The sequence below is a fragment of the Sorex fumeus genome, unplaced genomic scaffold (assembly GCF_029834395.1).
Source record: "Sorex fumeus unplaced genomic scaffold, SorFum_2.1 ptg000043l, whole genome shotgun sequence".
In the NCBI taxonomy this organism is placed as follows: Eukaryota; Metazoa; Chordata; class Mammalia; order Eulipotyphla; family Soricidae; genus Sorex; species Sorex fumeus.
In genome coordinates this window covers 25,774,419-25,796,979 of record NW_026606100.1, presented here as the reverse complement: position 1 = coordinate 25,796,979, position 22,561 = coordinate 25,774,419, and the positions used below count along the sequence as shown (strand labels likewise).

The window sequence follows — 22,561 nt, the reverse complement described above, 5'->3', positions numbered from 1 at the left end:
CTCCATTTTCAACAAGACCAGAGGTGAGTTTGTTGGTGGTGGTATAAAGCCCACTCTCTAAATAACTCTGGCTTGAGCAGGAGAGGCTGGGATTGCTTCTTTGCCAAAATAAAAATGTACTGCTAAACTTGAAGAGGAAAAGGTTCATCTTTAAAGATTCAGACTCAGGCTCAGAAAGTGAGTGAGTCTCTATGGTGCATAATTCAAAAGGTGAATTAAAAATTAGGCTCATACTTGACTGGACTTGAGGATTATTATCAAATATCAAAGTACCAGACAAATTCTCTTGTTTCTTCTCTTTTTTCCATCTTCTTTTTACTGATAGCGGATTAAAGAAGCCAAATAGACCCACACAGATAATATGTTGCTTGGGTATGGGTGAACATATACTGCGAGAGCAAATTCCACCTGGGGAAATTCAGAAGAGTGAATTCCTGTTTGATAAACAGCATCAACAACTGATTGGATATCAGTGTATGGCATCTGGATAGGAAATCCAGCAACCTGGATGAAAGAGTATCATGTAAAAACATTACAATTATGTAGGTAATTAGCAATTATTGCATGCAGAATATATTACAAAAGTTTCAAAACAATGACAGTTATCATAACTATTTCATGGGTACCTATTTTGTTCTTGGTATAGTACTAAATTATTTGCATACATATTTACTCCTTAAACAGCCTTGTGGTATAGATTCTATTATATTTTCCACTTTACAGAGAGTGACGGGTACAACAAGGTCTAAAGAAGAGCCTGCACATTCAACATTCCACATACTTTCACTTTTTAGAACACCAATAAAATCGTTTATTCTGCAAATAATGGATATATGTGTATATTATGTATATATATATATGAGCAGTCTGAAAGAAGTTAGAATTGATTTAAATTTCCATTCATTAAATGATAGCTATGTCATAGGAAGAAAGGCTTATGAAACATTATCCTGTATAAATGATCTATTTAGTAAGCCACGAATAACAATAATAAACTTATTTCAAGTTTTACATTCCTGATCCTTAAATCTGTTCATGAATTGGTCCCATATGTTGTATACTGTACTGTCCTTCTCTAGCTGACTTAGTACTTAGTACTTAGATGTAGTGCAATTATGTTTTCCTGTCTCTCTTTAACTAGTCAACAGTGTTTCTGAATCTACAAGATGGTACCCATCTTATTTACTGTTATCATTCTAGTGCTAATTTCAATGTTTATCTCAAAGAATACAAATAATAAACATTTATAAAATACTTATATGCTATAAATATTAGATCTCTCAATCTTGAGGATAAAAAAACCCAGTAACTTTTTTTTTTATCCTTGTTTATCTTACCAATGGAGTAGAGTGTGTAGAGAAGTTAGATCAAAGCTAGTAAGTCACGAATCGAATCCAAGCTGTAAGATTCAGCCCAGGAGTAATTTTCACATAGAAGATATTAAATCTTATTGGAGTTTTATTGCCCATAACAAAGAACAGGAACTCCATTCTATCACTACCATCTAGACTAGTCATTTTTTAGTTTCTTCACTGCATGTGACTTCTTTCTGGGATTATAACTCCAAAGTGAAATTTCTACATCTTTGCTTTCAAGAAAATGTCATGCAATATGGTCATGGTAATAATTGTTCACTTCATCTGAAATTTCTTATTCTATAAATAAATTTTAATGCCTTTGTAACTATCACCTAGGAGCAAGATAAAAGCATTTCAGGGATATTTAAGACTAATACAAGCTAGCAATTAACACATAGATAAAACAAATGTCATTAATGCATTAAATCAAAAACAAACCCAATAAAATGGTAGTAGCTTTTCCAATTCACTTTCTTCTTGAGATGAAGCCAAACTTCCAGTGTCATGTTCTAGTTTAGGAAGGATTTGTCGCAAAATAAAAGTACACTGTCTATTCCAACGTGTTGGCTGTTTAGATCGCCATTCCATCATTTTACACTTTAGGGTCCTTTCAATTCTACAGGAAGAATGCAACAATTATTTTATGGCAAAGTACAACCCACTTAATAAATACATAAATATGAGAATGATACTTTTGGATTTAGGAGAAATCCAAACCTCTGGCTAGAGATATTTGCTTTCTTTCATATTCATTAAGATAAACAGGTGATCTCTTGGTTTGTGAAAGCAGCAAACTTTTGTACGTACTAGAAAGAAAACTAGATAGAAAACGCACTAGATAGAAAACGCACATCTCCTTCAACTGTATGTAGGCAGATGCCCAACTACTGGGTGTGATTTGACAGAATCTACCATCTAATTACTGGGATGCTTTTCCTACTTTTCAAGACCCTTCTTTGACATAAGACATTGTATTTCCCAGAAAGTTCTTTTACAAAAACTAAGATCTCTGATCTGGGAATGGTAACACGGGTCAGTTAATTCAGCAACAAAGTGGAAAGGAAATTTAATGAGCAGTTCCCTGATTGGACCGTATATTCCATAAGAGCAGGGATATTTTTGCCTGTCTACCCAGTCCTTAGTAAATCGGTAAGTAACTCTTCTAGGAAAGGAAGTAGTGTGGACTGGTTGATAAAGTCTTCCTGTGAAGCCTCTCTTCTGGGGAGAAAAGATGTAAGTTACAGAAGCGGTTGATGGGATTCTCTTAGAAGAGCCCATCGTGTAAATAGTCCAAAGTTTGTGGGAGTAGTTCAGCATAAATAGTTCAATTTGTGGAACACGCTTAATAGCAATTGTGCAACAGAAACACCTGTTGGGTTGCATGTTTCACCTCCAATTCATTAGCCTGAGACCTGCAGCTGCACATTTAAATAATTATAGAAGTCATATGAACACCAAAAGATGGAAACCAATTACCCTACCACATTTATTCCCCCTTAAAAAAGACTTTTAATGGGGGCTGGAGCGATAGCACAGTGGTAGGGCGTTTGCCTTGCGCACAGCCAGTCTGGCTGAGCCTGGTTCAATCTTCAGCATGGCAAAGCCTACCCGTGACGTATTCAATATGCCAAACACAGTCAATATACTAAACACAGTAACAACAAGTCTCAAGACAATGGAGACGTTACTGGGCCAGCTCAAGCAAATTAATGAACCACGGGAGGACATTGTTTTTGTTTTAGAAAAGACTTAATAGTGAAGGTTGTATATTACTGATGTAACTGTGGTAGTAGTGATAATACACAAAGTGGCAAATGACTTCTGCTGTGCTGTACTGATCAGGATGGGTACTGGTGAATAAAAAGTAGTCTGCTGTAAGTGTGAGTCAGAGGCTGTCAGATGTAGATGCTTCTGGCACAGAGGATTGAGGACCTCGACAAAAGCTGTGTCACTGTGGGCTTAAATAAACAATTTCCTCGAATGTGCACATCTGTGTATTTTTGGGGAAAGATAGAGTGCTTCAGAAGGATACTCTGGATATTTCTATTATCTATGTCATATTTTTACCATACCCCAAGTTTTGGGGTCTTACCCTTCCTGTACCTTGAAGAAATATTAGATACTGAATTCTGATTACTATATGTCTGTATTGAGAACTTCCCAATAATAGCACAATATTTTTAGATTAATAAATCTTTAACTTAGACAGTTTTCAAAGAGCGTTTTTTAAGGCAAAGAGACAGCTTCTTTCTACATGTACCAAGAGACAGATGACTTAGTGGACGTATTTTATATTAGGAATTTGGTGATTCTATGCTCAGTATAAAGGGCATTTTGATACTGGGTTAGAAGACTGAAAGGCAGCTGAACATGAGATCAAGGAGAAAAAACTGTAATCATGATATATAAGATTGCACCTGTTCTTTAGATCTTCCACCATACTTTTATCAGTATCAAAATAAACGATTTCTTCAGGCTGAAAAACAGACAAATGAAAATTAGAAAAGCTAATTTATTGTTCTGTGATCTTTAACATCACAGTCCCCTTGCATTTTTATAATCAGGGGAATTCAAACCAGTTTCATGTGGCAAGAAAGAGGCAGAGGCACAGAGGTGAAATATAGATCGGAGTGTTTCTTTTGATTTTAAAACTACTTCCCTGAGTGTGGGAATGATAATGGATTCATGAGTTATCTTTCCTGGGTAAGAAAGATATGACTGCCCCTATTCACTTACTCAAATAAGAATTTCACCTATTTTGGGATTCTACAGATGATCGTTCGCAGCTGTGGTGGTCTCTTCCACTTATAATACGTGAATCTGGTGAAGTGACTTAATTTCTGTAATCTTAGTTACCATATTTTTTAAGAGCGATAAAGACAAAGTACCTTTATTTCTGGGATCTAGTGAAGATTTTAATAACACTTGTAAAGCTTAACATGTATCACTTCAAAAAGATTAGCTTTCATTACTCTTTAACAAGGTTTATTGCCGCTTTTCTTTTCTTTTTTTTGAGTATTTTCTTCCAGCTGATGGAAGCCAGGTCTTTTTGTCTGCTTGTGTGTGAGTGTGTCTATTTCCATTTCCTTTCCTCAGCCTTTGCTCCAGGCATCCATTCAGATGCAAACCCTCCCTCCTCTCCAACAGCAGAGAGTAATGCTCTGTCATTTCTCTCCCCAAGGTCTTTGCTAAGAAGGATTTCCTGGGAGGAGGGGAGGTCTAACGCCTTAGCCTTCCTCTCTATGCAGGGTTCAACAAAGCAAAAGAAAGGGGCTAATGGTCACCCTTCATAACTGGGCTGAGGGTTGTGCCACAGGTGAACACCACTTGTCAGGCCTCCAGTCCTAAAGGTATTTAGTGTATCTAGCTGTTGGTGACGAACTAAGCCAGTGGTTCCAGATCTGAAAACAGAGACACAAATTCTTGGACCCCCAACCTCAGTCTCAATGAATTATAAACCCTGGAGTAAGGTCCAGTGATCTGTGTGATGTAGCAATCCTGCCAGGTGGTGGTTCTGATGTCTGGCATAAGTAGGCAACCAGTGATCTCAGACACTGGGAGATTCCCTACAAACATGACAGAAAATGGGAGATACTGGAGAAAGGGAAGAGTGAACAGAAGCAGCATTTTTCAGGGGCTGCCAGCTATCCCAGACAGTACAGCTATAACTAATTCTTTGCTGTCACTATCTTCCCCCCTCCCAACCTTCTTGGCCCCTTCTTCCCAGGCCCCACCCCCATCCCAGCTATGCTCTTGGATTAGGCCACCCTCAGGTCTGAGAAAGGCTCCTGCGTTATGTTAAATCTGTATGTTTATGGGATGTTAGTCCACCCCCTTCATTTATTTAAGCAAAAGCCCATTTATTTTAAGGAATTCATACCCTTCAAGAGAATTTTCCTGTTTTATTCTATATCTAAACATCTGCCACATTCTTACCATACACACTAATAGTTATGTTCCCAATTGTAATGACAAAGTGTTCCCTTCAAAGAGATGTCCATTTAATGCAGAACCCAGCAGCTTGGAGCAGAAAAGTGAACGGACTATGCATTGATCCAGGCCATCAAGTCTGCCGGAGGGGAAAGGGTGTTGCCCCATTCGCCCTCTCCTCTCTGGAAAGAAAGATGGCGGCCACATGGGAGCCTTGTGGACAGCAGGTATGAGCCGGGAGTGTGGGGGCGACTAAAACCTCATGGGAAGGGGGGCGTTTCGCTCCGCCCTTCACGCCCTACCGAGGCCACCGGTTGCCCCCCGTGAGCAGCTCTCCAGCACGGCCAGGACTCCAGAACACAGAAACCAATTTCTTAACTATCTGACTTTCAGTAGAAATACTTCCAGGGTCAATAGGTAAAAGAGCAGAAATCCAAAACCAACATTTAATTCTTGAACCCAGCCGTAGAAAGCAAATCACTTCACAGTGCTTTTTCAGCATGTCTGATTTGGGGGGGGGGGGGTAAACTCTAAATAATAGTGGTGAATCTTTTATTGAAACAATGAATCTAATCAAAGCAGATAGAGTGTTAACTAGAATTCATCTGCCTCACAGGGACGGGGAGGGGTGGGGGGTGGGGTTTTATTGGGGTTCTTCATGGTAAAAAATAAGTATTGGTAAAGGGAAATGTGTTTGATATTTGCATGACTGAGACATAAACCTGAAAGCTTTGTAACCTTTCCCACAGTGATTCAATAAATAAAAAAAAAAAAATTAAAAAAAAAAAGAATGGCAAACAGACTCGAAGAAAAGAGTTGCACACTGCTGTTTACAACAACCTTGGAAAGGAAGGTATGCCCCCAAAACATATTGGCTTTCTCCATTGGCCACATCTTTTCGGGCTACACCTTTCCAGACCCCGCTTCCAGACAGCTCTAGTGAAGAATCTTATCCCAGTTCAATCATCTGTCAGCTATGATCCTCAAGATTTATTGTAACTCGGTGCCATCCAGATTTAGCCTTCCACTTTATCCCTTTCACTCCCATTGATATACCTAAGTATTCTCAACTTCAACACTATTCAGGTTCTGTGGGGCACTAGGATAACCTCTTTTACAGTGACAGCCTTCAACACTACCTTTACATTTGCCCATCTCATTCCTAAGTCATATCCATTTGTCCTGTAATTCATCACTTGCACAAAAGCACAGGCACATTCAGATCTAAATCTTACCTTCTCTCTCCAGCTACTTCCTCTCTATTTTAGCCTCTGTTATTTCTCTTGTTTCCTGTCAGCAGATGCTGTAGAGAATTTGCATACACATCACCAATTGACAGGAAGAAGTCCTAGATCACCAGGAGTAGTTAACTCCTTCAGTTTGAACCAATAAAAATTGGAAATAGGAGAAAATGATCTAATAAGTGTCCATATCACTGAAATAGATGCTTTCAAGATAAAATGATCCATATACCCTCTCTGGAGACATTCTACATGACCCAACAAGTAAATCTGTTTCTTTTGTTACAGTTCTACAATGTACCACATTGAATTTATTTCTCTTTTCCTTCTCTGTCTCCCTTGAACTTTTCATTCTGATTTCACTGATGTTAAATCCAACTAATAAACCATAAGCATCATCTTTTGTTTCTTATATTAAAAATTATGTGAACCAAGTGTAAAATAAACAATTTGCCTTGGTCAATTTTTTAATTATCTTGACAATTTTTTCCTATTTAATGTCTCTGTTCTAACCACTAAAAAAATTAAAGGGCAATTTTATATTTTTATATAAGGTTTGCTTTATTTTTATGTCTCTTGAAGATTAAGATATCCACATTGTATTTATTCAATGTAGTGTACGCTTTTAATAATAATTATTTTTCCAAGTTCCATGAATATCTTTGAATCTGATTAAAAGAGTAAGTTGATAATAGGATCTAAAGGAGATTCATTTGAAAAAATGAAAACAAATCAAGATTGAATTTGCAGGGCTGATGTCACTTCATACTCTTAGATTTATGTGCATGAGGATTGAACTGGACATTTTTCCTTTTTTATGGTGTATTGAGTTGTTCTTTAAATTACAGAATTAAATGCTCAAAGATGAAAAAAAAAAACAAACAAAAAAAAAACAAAGAGATGTCCATTCTGGTATGTGTGAAGCAAGATGGATAATAAAGGGCCTTTAAGATGGTACTGGAGATACATGTCAAATGAAATTCTTGATTTTTTTGGGGTACAGATTCAACATGGGAAAAAGTTTAGTTTTTACCCCTAGATGAATAGATTTTTAAAACACAATTTTCATCATAGCAATCCCAGTCTTATGTTGGGCTTTGAGTTTTCCAAATATAAAGGCCCAAATTCAGAGCTCGGCTTCCCCTTCTTCTCATTTCTGGTTTATTTTTAGCAAGAGCCAAGCTGAGTTTTAGTTTTTTTATTTGTGTTTGGGTCATACCAAGAAGTGCTCAGGACTTACTCCTGGCATCTGTGCTCAGGGATCAGTACTGGTGGGGCTCAGAGACCAATTTGAAGTGCTGGTGATCATCCTAGGTTGGCTTTGTACAAGGCAAACCCCCTACCCTCTCCCTGCCCCTTGAGCCCAAGCTGGGTTCAGATACATGGCATACATCTCTTATTATTCCAAATCTTCATGTCGTTCCTCCTGCCATATACAGGGCTTATTTTCTGGGCCAATTTTCATCTAGGACAGTTCCTGCTTACACTTCTTCACTCTGTTGACACCATTTTTTCCCTTGGGGAATCAGGTGCTTTCCAGAGCACATGTCATTTCTTCTACATAACAGAACAGACTACATATATAAAATCAGTCTGTACTACAATTGTTTCCTTTTCTAGTACATAAATTTCATGAAGACTGAGACACAACTTTTTCTTTTTTTTTTTTTTGAGGGGGGGCACACTTGATAATGTTCAGGGCTTACTCCTGGCTCTGTACTCAGGAATCACTTCTGGTAGTGCTCAGAGGACCATATGGAATCTGGGTATTGAACCCTAGTGAGCTTGTGTAAAGCAGTTGCCATACCTGCTGTACTGTCACTCCAGCTTCTGAGACTCATTTTTCCTTAGAGTACCCATCCTTACAATAGCACTGGTTCATAGCAGGCATTCAATAAATATTACCTGAATGAGTACTAAAATATCTATGGTAAACAAAATTTAAAAACCCTCATCTCTTAATGAGGGCTGGAGCGATAGCACAGCGGGTAGGGCGTTTGCCTTGCACGCAGCCGACATGGCCAACCCGAGTTCGATTCCTCCGCCCCTCTCGGAGAGCCCGGCAAGCTACTGAGAGTATCTCCCCAGCACGGCAGAGCCTGGCAAGCTCCCCGTGACGTATTCGATATGCCAGACACAGTAACAACAAAGTCTCCAATGGAGACGTTACTGGGCCCACTCGAGCAAATCGATGAACGGGAGGGCCTTTACCTTTACCATCTCTAAACAGATCTTGCTGACCCTAAGAAACAGCAATGTTTAATTCTTAACTTTGCGATAGTACAATAAGGAATGGCTTGTGGGTGCTGTAAGTGTGGTTTGTTCAAGAGAGATAAGCACATTTCCCCTTCTTTAAAATGACTTTACAGGAAATACAGGAAATTTATCTATATGTGTTGTATGCATGTCTGCATTTTTAAGGAGAATTTTTAGAAGGATGCACAATAAACTACTGCCAGTGAGTATATCTTAATGATAAAAGTAAGTTGAAAGGGGATGGAGTGATAGCACAGCAGGTAGAGCGTTTGCCTTGCACACGGCCATCCCAGGTTCGATTCCCAGCATCCCATATGGTCCCCTGAGCATGGCCAGGAGTAATTCCTGAGTGCAGAGCCAGGAGTAACCCCTGTGCAGTGCCGGGTGTGATCCCCCAAAAAAATAAGTTGGAGAGAAATTCATCACTTGATATACTTTGATATAACTTCACTTTCACTCCCCACGCCTTCATGTATTCTTTTTAATACTGTAAACTGTCGCAAGTATGAAGCCAAGGATTGAGACTAATGCAATGAGTATAGTATCTACCTATCCCTTAGCTATATTTAACATTTGCTTTCTTCCATATTTGTTTTAATTTTTAAAAAATGTAAACCACCATAGAAAAACTTGAAATACTCTATATACTGTTCTCTGATTTCATTAATTTAAAAAATAAAAAAATTTTAATTGAATCACTGTGAATTACACTGTGAGTTAAGAGATATTTATGATTGAATTGCAGGTGAATATTGTTTCAGCACCAATTCCTCCTCTACCAATGTCCCCAGTTTCCTTCCCACCCCCAAGCCTGCTTCTGTGTGATTTCATTCTTTTTGTTCTCTCCCCAAAGGCAATTTATGTCAGTATTTATCCTTCCTATGCATGCTTTTATACTATTGCTGCAAATCTATATGCACATAGTTTTCAAACTACACATAAATGGTTTTGCTTTGTATTCTTTAATATCTATTTTCTTGACGTTACATTTTTATTTTTTGTTCCCAATGATAAGCATGACTCTAGGTCAGTGTTTCTCAAATTTCACGGCACTTCATCTGAATTACGTAGGGGCTCTATGTAAAACTGGCATTGATTCTATCTTCAGATATTCTGATGTAATGGATGTACAGTTGAGAATTACTGTAAATTGGTTCACACACTCACATACTTTTTAAAACAGCTGTATATGAGAAATTTCATAATATAACTCTTTTATAACTCACAAGTCCATTTTCTGGTTGATAAGTTATTTGCAATTGTTTTTGTTACCAGTAATTATACACTGTACAGAGTTGTTATTTATCTCTGTGTATGTTTCTCTGGGGTATATACTTAGAAACTAAATTGGTGGATCAGAAGTATCTTCAGCTTACCAGATAATATCATATTGCTGTCATATTAATTTACACCCCTACCACTTCTCTGTCCCTTTGCCCAAACTTGGTATGATCATTCCTTTTTTCCCCTACCTATCCCATTATTTTGCATATGAAATACTATTTTATCCCTTTACATTGTATTTTCCTGATTATAAGTGAGGTTGAAATTTAAATTTGTTTCTATGAGCTATCTTACGTCTATTTTTCTACTCTTCCTCTTCTTTCTCTCACCCCTTCTCAATTGTACACACAGCCTCTAGAAGCAGCTGTTGAAATGGTACATAGGTGCTTTTGCAAATTATTTACAATTCTTATACTTTAACATTCCCATGATGTTATAAGGGCAAATTAAAAGAGCTTACTACAACACTTTGATGTATTTTATGATGAAAATGCTTTGACTATCTTAAAATATAAGTTCACATTTGAGATGATACATTTTATATTCTCTTTTCTGTAAGGAGAGATAAGGGTTCAGAGTAACCCAAACTTAGGCTGGATGGCAAGGAAACTGGATTTATTAACACCGCCATGAGAAAATGCTCTTCATCACTAATCATCAGGGAGCTGCAGATCAAAACAACAAGATATCATTTCACACCACAGAGATTGGCCCACATCCAAAAGAACAAAAGCAACTGGTGTTGGTGCTGATGTGGGGAGAAAGGGACTCTCCTTCACTGCTGGTGGGAATGCCGACTGGTTCATCTCTTTTGGAAAACAGTATGGACGATTCTCAAAAAATTAGAAATTGAGCTCCCATTTGACCCAGCAACACTGTGCCTGGGAATATATCCCGGAGAGGTAAAAAAGTATAGTTGAAATGACATCTGCACTTGTATGTTCATTGCTGCACTGTTAACAATAGCCAAAATCTGGAAAAAATCCGAGTGTCCAAGAACAGATGTCTGATTAAGGAAACTTTGGTACATCTACACAATCTATGCAGCTGTTAGAAAAGATGAAGTCATGAAATTTGCATACAAGTGGTTCTACATGGAAAGTATCATGCTAAGTGAAATGAGTCAGAAAGAGAGGGACAAACATAGAAAGACGGCATTCATTTGGGGAATGTAAAGTAACAGAATGGGAGATGAACACTCAAGAATAGCTGAGATAAGTACCAGGAGGTCTATTCCACGGCTTGGAAGCTGGCAATAGATGCTGGGGGAGAAGGCAGTTTAGATAGAGAAGGGAATACCAAGTAAAGGGTGTTTGGAGGATTTGCTTGGGATGCGAGATGTGTGCTGAAAGTAGAATATAGACCGAATATGGTGGCCACTCAATACCTCTATTGCAAACCACAACACCCTAAAGAAAAGAGAGAGCAAAAGGGAATGCCCTGCCACAGAGGAGGGGCGGGGTGGGAGGGGATGGGATGGGAGGGTGGGAGGACTACTGGGTTCATTGATGGTGAGGAATGGGCACTGGTGGAGGGATGGGTACTTGATCATTATATAACTGAAACCCAAGCATGAAAGTTTGTAAGTCTACAACAGTACTTCATGGTGTTTCACTAATTAAAAACAAACAAACAAACAAAAACCCCCAAACAAACTACTGAGATAAATATACATTTTAAATTATTTCTGTAAAATAAATTTGTGAAAGCAGAATTGAAGGATTAAAGACTGTAAGCCTATACATATTTTTAGGGTATTTGACAATGAGCCAAATCCAATGTAGTTTTCTAATCTGCATTTCTTGTCTAACATTTTCTTTAATTCATATTTTTTAGTACCAGCAGATTATATTTATAGAGAAGAATTTTAATAACGTCATTTCTTCTCCCTCCAAACACCAAATGGTGTTGCACTAATAAAAAAAAAGTGTAATGCACAAAAAAGAAAAAAAAAACATTGCCAAGCAGTTCAATAAGTAATCTGTTACAAAAATAAAAAGAGTTGTCTCAACCCATAAAGATTAGAATTAATGGTAATTCCTATACAGTTGTAGCTGGAAAAATAGGATTTACCTGTATACTTTGGGATTTTGTTCCTTGAAGATTTTTTGGAAACAACTGTTTCCAGAATCTTTCCTTTGAATAGTCAAAATGTACAGCCATTGGTGTGCTATTCTGTTGCACATTAAACCAGACCTATTAGAACATGAAGACAAAATCAATGTAGGCCTATACAGAGATCATAGCTGGTTAGGACGGAGCCAATTTTATAGTACTACTACCCAATTTAGAGGCCGAAGGTGAAAGACGTTCTAAGGTAAACATACTTAGTATGTCTAAGGTAAAAGAGATTCCAGAGGTAGTGAACATTAAATGACTCATTGGCTCAAAACCTTGGAGGCCCTGATTAATCACTGGGGAGAGCTGTAATAAAAGATTGCCCCCACCCCACCCCCATCCCAATTTGATCCCCATGGTAATGTACATTAGGGCAGAAGAACACTGGATTGACTTTTGAGGAAATAACTCAAAGTAAGATTTATCCCCATGTACTTACATTCCCACCATCGAACAAACAGTCCACACTTTGTAAAGGGCAAAATGGGTCACACTGCTTATGGCATTGCCCAGTTAAAGGATTCCAAAGCAAGAATTCATCTGTTTCTTGAGTTAATACATATGCCACATGTCCCTATATGAAAAAAAGAATTAGTTATTTTTTGATAGGAGGTTGACTGAAGTAGTTTTGGTGTGTAAAAACTATAAAGCAAGCATGTGATAGCTTTGGGTCTTAGGGTCTAACATTTATTTGGGCTTGCTTTTCAAAACCATGTTCTCCCTTAAATATGTATTTCACTTATTAGTCTCTATGTTTATTTGTCTGGGGCTTTTTCCACTCTGAAGAAGTCTGTTCTTTCTTGAACATGAATTTCCTCTCTTTCTCTTCCCTCACATCTATCTATTGTTCAATAAAGACTATCTTGATTCACTAAAACTAGACAAAAATAAATAAAATTTGAAAATGAAAAATGTCAGTGCTTCAGAGACCCTCAGGCTCTGGCTAGTATATGGATTCACAAGAGAGAAACTTTGAGTCAGTTCTGCCGTACAGTCTTGTAGGGTGACCTAGTCTTTTGTCAAAATAATTATTTAATAAAGTCAGTGCATGAAAATATAGAACAATGTCCTGACAGCTAGTACTAAGTGTTTTGAGGTAGTTATTGTTTTGTCTAGTTCACACAGAAGTGCTTTATGGACAGCCCTAATTTTGAGCATAGTATACTTAAGAAACTGAGGATGAACATCAAATAATGTTAGGGAAGAGAAAACTATCCTGAAAAAAACCAAGAGGCGATATAAAGTCATCAAAATAATATTGAGAAAAATGTGGAATTAAGAGGCTAGAGGAAAAGTATAGAGGAAATTATCTGAATAATAATGCAATTTGTATATTTTACTCTGGATATGCCATTTTGAGATGTACAAAACTATTTTTAGCAAAGAATAAAAAATTCAGGCCATAATGATAATATGCTTAATATTTGTTGATATTTAGCTGTACCAGGTACTGTGCATTCACATTAATTTTCTAACTTTAATTCACTCCATATTGTGGGAGGTAGTGATAATTAAGTTTATCTTTGGGATGAATAATCAGAGGTTAAGGAACTTGTGTGGGATAATAATGACATCTGTTTTATGAGGAAAAAGCTGAAGTTCAGAGGAGCAAACTAGGCTGGCATCAAAAGCGCTAAATGGCATTGCAGTTTTAAATTTAATTTCCTCTCTGACTACCCCCTCCCCACCCACATTCTTTCTTTCTTTCTTTCTTTTTTGCCAATGGGCATCATTATTTTTAAGACACTTTGAAAACTTTATGATCCACATGAAAAGATATGGTGAAGAAAGGACACAGAGTCCTGAGTAAAAGTCAGAGCCAAGCTCTAGTTCAGCATTATTGAATGACTTTGTCTACGAAAAATGACGATGGTGTTGGTTGATCAATACAAAACTTTAGGGATTTTCTGTTTGCTTGATGGACAATGGGCTGATCTGGAAAATCCAAGGCAGCTTCACTCACGTTTCTGTCTAACCAGGTGAAAAGGATAAGTCTGAACTCAGCTGTGACCGTCAAGGTGGAATACCTACTCCAGTCCCTTCTAACCTGTCTGACTCAAGGCAGATCCTTACACAATGCTCTAGACTCTAAGAAGCATGTCCCAGTGAACAATGCAAAAACAGTGACCTTTTACAACACAGTCTTGGAAATCACACAGCTCTCTTTTCTGCCACACTCTAATAGTATAAACTGCCACAAGTGTAAATTTTCAAGGGAAAGTTCTGAGGTTTCAGGCCTCATACTCAAGGGTCAAAACAAAATATAAAAAACAAACAAATAAACACCCCCCCACCCCCAAAACCCAACAACCAGTTGACTCCTTCAAATTTAAGGAATAAAACAATGATCATTAAAAAATAAAACTCCTCTCATGGGTCAAAGCCAAATGTGCAAACAAATATAAAGTAATGCAAATCATGGCTACTTTTGCCTATAGATTCGCCGCTGCATCTCTATGGAGGACATTGGTGCTCATTTCCCTCATACCCAAGCTGGAAGTTGGCCCCACCAAGTGTAAGCTTGGAAGTTCTCTCAGTAGGAGATAGAGAGGACTGAGGTTCAGCTTTCTAGAGCCTTTCTAATTCCTATGGGCCACAGATTACACCCTACACTGAGTCAGAGATTCCTGGAAGTGGAGGTAGGGATGAGATAGTGGCCCCTACGGTTCTTAAAACAGTGTGCAGTATAACCTGCTCCAATTCCACTGTGCTCTTCTTTTAAGCAGAGGGAAGGGATTACCTCAATCACCTAACTCAAGTGCAAACAGCGGCTGGTGGCTTCCCTTGTGAATGTTTGCTGAAATATTGTTGAATTTTACTGCCCTCTAGTGGCAGTACAAAACTACAACAGAGGCTCATATGGGAGAAATTAACATTTTTAATCTAGTGACACAGAAACAATCTAACCTCTTTCTCTTCTTCCCTCCATTTCCTTCTCCCTTCTTCCCTTCTATTCCACCCCTCTCCAATCCTCCAATCTCTTTCCATTTTTCACCTCTCTCTCCCTCTCCGCCACACCCTTTCCCCAGCCCCTTGCTTTTGGGCCACACCCAGCAGTGCTTAAATGCTATTCTAGGCTCCATCTGGGGGTTTCTCCAGGCATTGCTCAGAGGGACCACATAGTGCAGGGCTCCGACACTGATTATGCTCAGCCCAGGCACTGAAAAAATTATCTGCAAGGATCTTTAAACATAATACGAGAAGCTTATAAAGATGATGTTGATCATGATTAACAGCCATCATCACTACTCATATAACTATTATGGCACCATCATCACTATTTTTTGAGCATTGGTATAAAGTACCTTGTGTGCATAGAATTTATTATTTCCAGTCACCCCAATGAAAGCAGCACTATTGTCAGCATTATTTTACAATGATAAGAACATAAATGTCTCTGTCTGAGCCACCACTATCCACTTTCTAGCAATTGTGTGCCCACAAAATTCTCAAACTTGTGAAAAGACGGAGACTTGAAGCATTTTAAAATTGCAGCTGAAAGCTAATTATTTTGCTTGCATAATTTAAACGTTAACTCCAGTACTTACTTCCAATACTGAAGTTCCCAGAAGAACCAAAGCTTTTTTCCCAAAATACAGAAAGAAATTACAGAGAAGGATGGCATGTTCTTCCTTATTTCCAACAGTCAAACTGATGCAGCGCTAGGGCAAGAACAACAACAACAAAGTGAGGGAAGAGAAAGTCAAGGAATGCAACTTTCCAAACACATTGAGAGTTCTACTCCTTCTAATTTCAAACACAGTTTCTCCCATATAGCTATGATTACAGCAACGCTGAACACTCTGCCTTCTTTGACTTGATAGATCAGTAGAGAGTTAACCTGGAAAGTAGGGATCATCTTCATTAGAGGACAATTAGTGTGGATAACTTAGTAAATAATTTTTCATCCAAAATGGGACATTTTGTTTAGGGGAAAATATTAAATTGCCCCAGGCAAATAGGGACACAGGGATTTGTAGTTCAAGAAAGAGTGTCTGCAGGCCCTTCTACCCCTTGCCCTGATGGGACTCAGAGATGACACCACATCTGGCCACTATCTACTTAAGCTCCCACACGGCCATGATCCAGGGACATACAAACAAATTTCAGACCCAACCAACTTGCTACAGCAATCTCTTCAGACCCTAATTATTAAAATTTTAGAATTCTAAGAGCGTGCACAACATTATATTTTATCCACAATAAGCAATACAAAACACATTGTTTAGCATTGCCTTTTCGGCAGGTATGAGTGGTGGTGGGACTGGTCTCAAAATATCGAAGGTAACTAGAGAAAGAGAATATTGTGCAAACTGTCTGCCACATAGGCAGGGGGAGGTGTGGAATGAGTGTGTGAGCAGATTTTAGTGATGGAATACGTGCACTGGTGAAGGGATTGGTGTTTGATGACTGTATGATCGAAGCTCAAACATGAAAGCTTTCCATTTTCCATTTGTTACCTCTTGGTGAATCAATAAAAAAATAAAAATTAAAAAAAAAAGAAAGAGTGCCTGCTAGGGAATTGTACAATGTTTTTGGTGCAAGAGATCCTTTGGATAGAACATATTATTATTATTATTATTATTATTATTATTATTATATATTGGGGATTTTTGTTTTAATTGTGTTTATTTTTATAATAATTGTTGATATATTATTTCCCTGTACTGTCTAGTGTTTTAAACACAAAAAAGAAAATCTGAGAATTCCTTTAAAAAGAGTGACTGAAACTTCAACAGAAACAACTGAACAGCTGAATGGATTACTACCAAATATAAACTATTTAATACAGCAAATGTAATAAAAAAAAGAAGCACAGCAGTGATTCAAGACTGATGATGTAAACCATGTTTCAGCCTGTTGGTATATTTTCTTGTTCCCCAGACTGTTTATTTTTTAAATTAGAAGATCTCATATAAAACTCTAGTTTTCTGGTGTCTCTTGGAAGTGGTGTGGGAACTAAAGGAACAACAAATGTCGAAGGCAACAATTTGTAGTTGTTGAGTAGCACCATTTGGATGGGACATGTGCTTTCCAATTCATTATGGTTGCAGAGAAAAAAGGGGTGATGGTCATGGAGATTGGGAAGCAGGGGGTTCAGGAATGCTTGGAAGTGACTATTTCCCAATCACTGTGGAAGCCTTTAAGCATTCAATAGCTGATATGTGCACCCTGGTGAACATGGAGAGAAATGGAGGTGAGGGAGAGGCTGGCACGGCGGCTCCTCTGAAAGAGAGAGCAGAAGAATTAAGGACAGAACGTCAGGGCAAAGGAGATCCCCTGGCAGGATTTCCTAAGAGGACGAGGGAACAGATGAGAACAAATAATATCCCACGTTCCAACATGCCTTGCCTATGTTATCTTTTCAAAATCTCTGCACGACATAGATGAGGAATTCAAGACCCAGAGAAGTGAAATAACTTATCTCAAGTCACACAATTAGCAAAGTGATTGAAGTAGGATTTGAAGCAAGATTTGATTCACTCCAAAGACTGTAGAGTAGGCAGAAGATAGAAACTCTTATCTTGGGAAAATACAATTAGTGATGCACTAATAAGATCAGAGAGCTCACGTTAATGGGAAGGCATTAGCAGAGAGAAATCATAATCCTGTTTTGGGCAATGTTTGTATTCGGGACGGGCAACTCCAGAGTAACAGTATTGTTGGAATGGTTATATTCGCTTATCTATTCCTTTTTTGAGGGTGTGTGTGTGTGTGGGGGGGCATACCTGGCAGTGCTAAGGGCTTACGCCTTCCTCTGCACTCAGGGATCATTCCTGGTGCAGTTCAGGGGATGATATATAATGCTAGGGGGTTGAATCCACGTCAGCATGTACAAGGCAGGCATAGGCCTATCCACTGCACTATCACTCAGGCCATCAAAAGTCCCAAGATTTTTGGCCTTTGAGATTAAGTCCATAAATTACTGTGATGCCTGAAATGATGAATTAAACAATTTTTAAAAAGCCTTTTAAATTTACAAAGCAAAGTACTATGTAGGTTCATCCCATTTTTCAAATTTCCTTTCAAAGAAGAAACAATGAAGAAATACTATACATTCTAATGATAAAATGTAATTTGTTACCTCAGATGTCAGCCATATGTCAAAACCATCATTTTCATCCAGTGTGTCAGGTATGAGAGGAATCAAAGATACAAATCGAGCAATGAGGTCCTAGAACAATAGTAACTAACATGTATTGAGTGTATACTAGATGTCTATCACCAAGCATTAATGCTTTAGAATCATTATTATTACATTTCAAGAATTCTGAGAGCCTATGAAACTCACAATTATTTTTTACTTATAGAAGAAAAAAACAACTGGGAAAACAGCGCGTACTATGTGGGTTTCAGGCCAGAGAGCTAGTACAGTGGGTAAGTGCTCCCAGAAGATCCCTGAGTACTGTCACTGTCACTGTCTTCCTGCTGTCCATCAATTTGCTTGAGTGGGCCCAGTAATGTCACCATTGTGAGACTTGTTGTTACTGTGTTTGGCATATCAAATATGTCACGAGTAGCTTGCCAGGCTTTGCCGTGCGGGCAAGATACTCTCAGTAGCTTGCCGGGCTCTCCGAGAGGGGCGGAGGAATTGAACTCGGGTTGGTCAGGTCAGCCTCATGCAAGGCAAACACCCTACCCTCTGTGCTATCGCTTCAGGGTACAGAGTCAGGAATAAGCCCTGAGTACTGCTGGTATGGCTCCAACTGTACTAACTTGAAAAAAGGGATTGAAAAACCAAAACTTGTTTTGTTAGTTACTGGGCCACAGTCAGAAGTGCTCAGAACTTACTCCTGGCTCTATGCTCAGGGATCACTTCTGGCTGGACTCACCCATATGGGGTAGCGGAGATTGAACCCAGGTCAGTCATGTGCAGGCCAAGTACCCTAACTGCTGTACTATCTCTCCAGCCCCTGACTTGCTTTTAATGTTCAAAATCTATCAGAGTTACTGCTACCATTTCATTATAATTTTTATTGATGTGAGGGATTACATAGTGATTTCTGGGTTTAGTAGTGCTCAGAGGTCACCAGGGTCACAACTGGTCATAATGCTGGGGTGACAGGAGCAGAATTGTTTTCATCAACACAATTTTATTGAGATGGTAAACAGAAAGATCCTGGCACAATCTGCTTTTTCAAACAACAGCAATTATATCATAGATTGTTCCCCATATGGGGCTGGAGAAAAGGAATCAGACCAAAGTAGAAAAAGAGAAAGGGCTAGGAATAGATAAGCCACAAGACAAGATAGAAGACCACTAACATTTTCCCTAATTTAAGGTAGCTGAAATTATTTTGCAAAATTATTTTGATACATTACTATCAGATATGTCATATGTTCTTCTTGGACTAGTGGGGAAGGGTTTGGACCACATGATGATGCTCAGGAACCACTCTTGGCAAGCTTCGGGGACTATATAGGGTGTTGGGGTTGAACCGAAGTCCACTATGTGCAAGGCAAATGTTCTCCCACTGCTCTGGTCCCACAAGCCATATTTTCTGATTTTATTCACGTGATTAAACATAGTTCATAATTCTTCATAAGTCAATGAACTAGAATTTAGTCTTTTTAAAAAGACAAAAATCAAGGCCAGAGAGAAAGTACAGTGAGTATAGTTGTGCTTGCCTTGCACTCAATATGGTTCAATCCCCAGTGTCCCATATGGTCCCCCTGAGGCCCACCAGGAGTAATTCCTGAGTGTAGATCCAGGAATAACCTGAGAATTACTTGGTGTGACCCCCAAACCAAATAATAATAAAAGTTAAAACATGAAATTGTCCTTGAAATAAATATATTTTTAATATTAATACTAAAAATATAATATTAAAAAAATAATATTAGTGCACTATCTACTTGGACATTGGTTGGGTATCAGAAAATAGACAGGAAGAAGCAGCTTATGTTGGAAAAGGAGATTATAAAGCAAAAGAAAGTCCTATGATTTATGGACTTATGATTATATTTTTCTTTTTGGGTCACATCCAGGGATGCTCAGGGGTGATGCTCAGGGGTTACTCCTGACTTTGCACTCAGGAATTACTCCTGGCGGTGCGTGGGGGATCATATGTGATGCCAGGGACTGAACCTGGGTTGGCCACGTGCAGGCAAATGCCCTATGCGCTTTACTATTGCTCCGGCCCCTAGGACTTACGATTTTATCTCAGAATTCAGCTAAGGGAATTTTATGGTGGAGAGAAAATACAAATATTCCAAGGAGAGGGGGCGGAGAGGTAGTAGAGCAGGCAGGGCACTTGCTTGCATGTGGCTGATCCGGACTCAATCTCTGGCATGCTGTGAGGTCACTTGAGCACTGCCAGGGTGCTCAACAAACAAACAAACAAACAAAGAAAAACAAACAAAAATACATTCTGAAAAGAGTCAACTGACTCCAGTGGAATAAATTACGGGTTGATGAACAAAATAAAAATGGAGATAGCAAACACAGGCCAGATGAAACTGTGATGGCTGTGAAAGGTAAGTGGCTGAGAAGCTAAGCAGATTAGAGAGGATTTTTTTGAGGACAGAAGAACTTGAAGGATGTTTTTAAACAGATTGGGGAAAGAGACTGTAGGGGAGGGACTAAATTTAAGAAAGGAAAAAGATCTTTGCTTGATTTCTGAGCAATTAAAGTACACCCACCCTCCCACATAGGTTAACATCTATTTAAAATTTTTTTTGGATCAGTAATACCCAGGCTACAAATAATTAGAAATTTGATCTGTACATTTACCAGCAGTATAACAACAGGACACAGATACTCATTGCAGCACTGTTTATCATCCAAAAATTAATGCGTATGAGTGTTGACTCCAACATGGATTGGTAAAATGAATCACTTGTCATTCAATGAATAAACAAGGTAAAATGTCACACAAAAGAAAAGTAAATAAATTAAAATAAAAATTTGAAGTGATAAGTCTAAAACTCAGCCTTATGATAGCTGCACAGCTGTGCATATGCTATTGTACATACCTCATGTAAATCTCAATCAAAGTCAATAAAGGTAACTTACAAGTGTTGAATTAGAATCACGAAGAAACATATCCAGAAGTTGTTGAGGTGGATTTAATGCCTTGATATATCTTGTTACTAAGATCTGTATCCCTTCCTCATTAAAAACAGTAGTTACGATTCTTCGGTTAGGAAATTCTGCTTTGCAGCCTTTTTTAAAGGTCCATGCTCTCTGCAAAACATCTATTTGATCTGAAAACTAGAATCAAGTTTAAATAATTCAACATGATAGCATATTATGTTTACAGGACTATATCAAGAACCCAATATTCATTTCTGTCAGCTTTTAAATTGTATATTTTTGCCAGCTTTGAAATCATTAATAGTTTCATCTTAATTTATTTATTAACATTTATCTTTTCTGGGTGGGCCCATCTGGTGGTGCTCAGGGGCTATACCTTGCATATTTCTTGGAGATTGCTCCTGAAAGTTCATGCAGGGGACCATGTGGTGTAGGGATCAAAACTCTGACATGCAAAATCTGCACACTAGCCCTTTAAGCTATCTCTCCGGCCTTAATACTAGTTTCTCAAATAGTTTACACTTGCTTGATAGTGTATATAAAATAATTCAACATAAAACCTACCTTGTCTAGTTCTGGATTACAAGTGACATAGGATATTTGAGGTTCAATAGTAGCAAAAATATTTAAAAATGTAGATTCTTTTAAATTCTGCCCATTATAATCTTTAGGAGACACAGAAGTCTTACTCCAAGCGTACCCAAATAAAACTGGAGGGATATTTACTTGAAATGTTCCATTAATCTGAAGGAAGACATCAATATAAGATTCCATATGAGTGACTATACTAGAGCCACACTTAAGTCTTTCCTGCAGAAGAAAAAGGATTACATGGTATGGGCTGATGCTAACAACTTGTACTTACACAGATACGATTGGGTTCTCCACAGTGATCACTCCACAGACCCCCGGTACATTGGGACCTTGTTTTAAAATGTACTATGTGGAGAGGGCCCAGTAACGTCTCCATCGGAGACTTTGTTGTTACTGTGTTTGGCATATCGAATACGTCACGGGGAGCTTGCCAGGCTCTGCCTTGCGGGCGAGATATTAGGAGAAATGACCTTTGTGATGTGTGTATGTGTGTGTGTGCGCACACATGTATATATGCACACACATCTGTACACAAGGGGAGGAGATTTTTACAATCATCATAACTAATAATACCTAATAGTTAAATGAGAATTTATGTGCAAAATACTGTTCAAGTGCTCAATATAGATCTTATTCAATTAGCTTGGTACCGCAATAGCACTGTAGCACTGTAGAACTGTCCTCCCGTTGTTCATCGATTTGCTGAAGTGGGCACCAGTAACGTCTCCAGTGTGAGACTTGTT

At 38.3% G+C, this 22,561-nt stretch overlaps 1 protein-coding gene across 1 annotated transcript in view; it reads right to left on the bottom strand.

Annotated features, from left to right (window-relative positions):
- Nucleotides 1-315: 315 nt before the first annotated feature.
- CC2D2B (coiled-coil and C2 domain containing 2B) overlaps nucleotides 316-22,561 on the bottom strand; it is a 42,493-nt gene continuing 20,247 nt past the window's right edge. The window contains exons 7-14 of the mRNA XM_056121058.1: nucleotides 21,204-21,401; nucleotides 18,273-18,362; nucleotides 15,736-15,849; nucleotides 12,627-12,761; nucleotides 12,143-12,265; nucleotides 3,776-3,834; nucleotides 1,797-1,974; nucleotides 316-504 (exon numbers count right to left, since the gene is read on the bottom strand). Coding sequence (XP_055977033.1) covers nucleotides 316-504; nucleotides 1,797-1,974; nucleotides 3,776-3,834; nucleotides 12,143-12,265; nucleotides 12,627-12,761; nucleotides 15,736-15,849; nucleotides 18,273-18,362; nucleotides 21,204-21,401 — 1,086 coding nt within the window. The remainder of the gene's footprint in view (nucleotides 505-1,796; nucleotides 1,975-3,775; nucleotides 3,835-12,142; nucleotides 12,266-12,626; nucleotides 12,762-15,735; nucleotides 15,850-18,272; nucleotides 18,363-21,203; nucleotides 21,402-22,561) is intronic.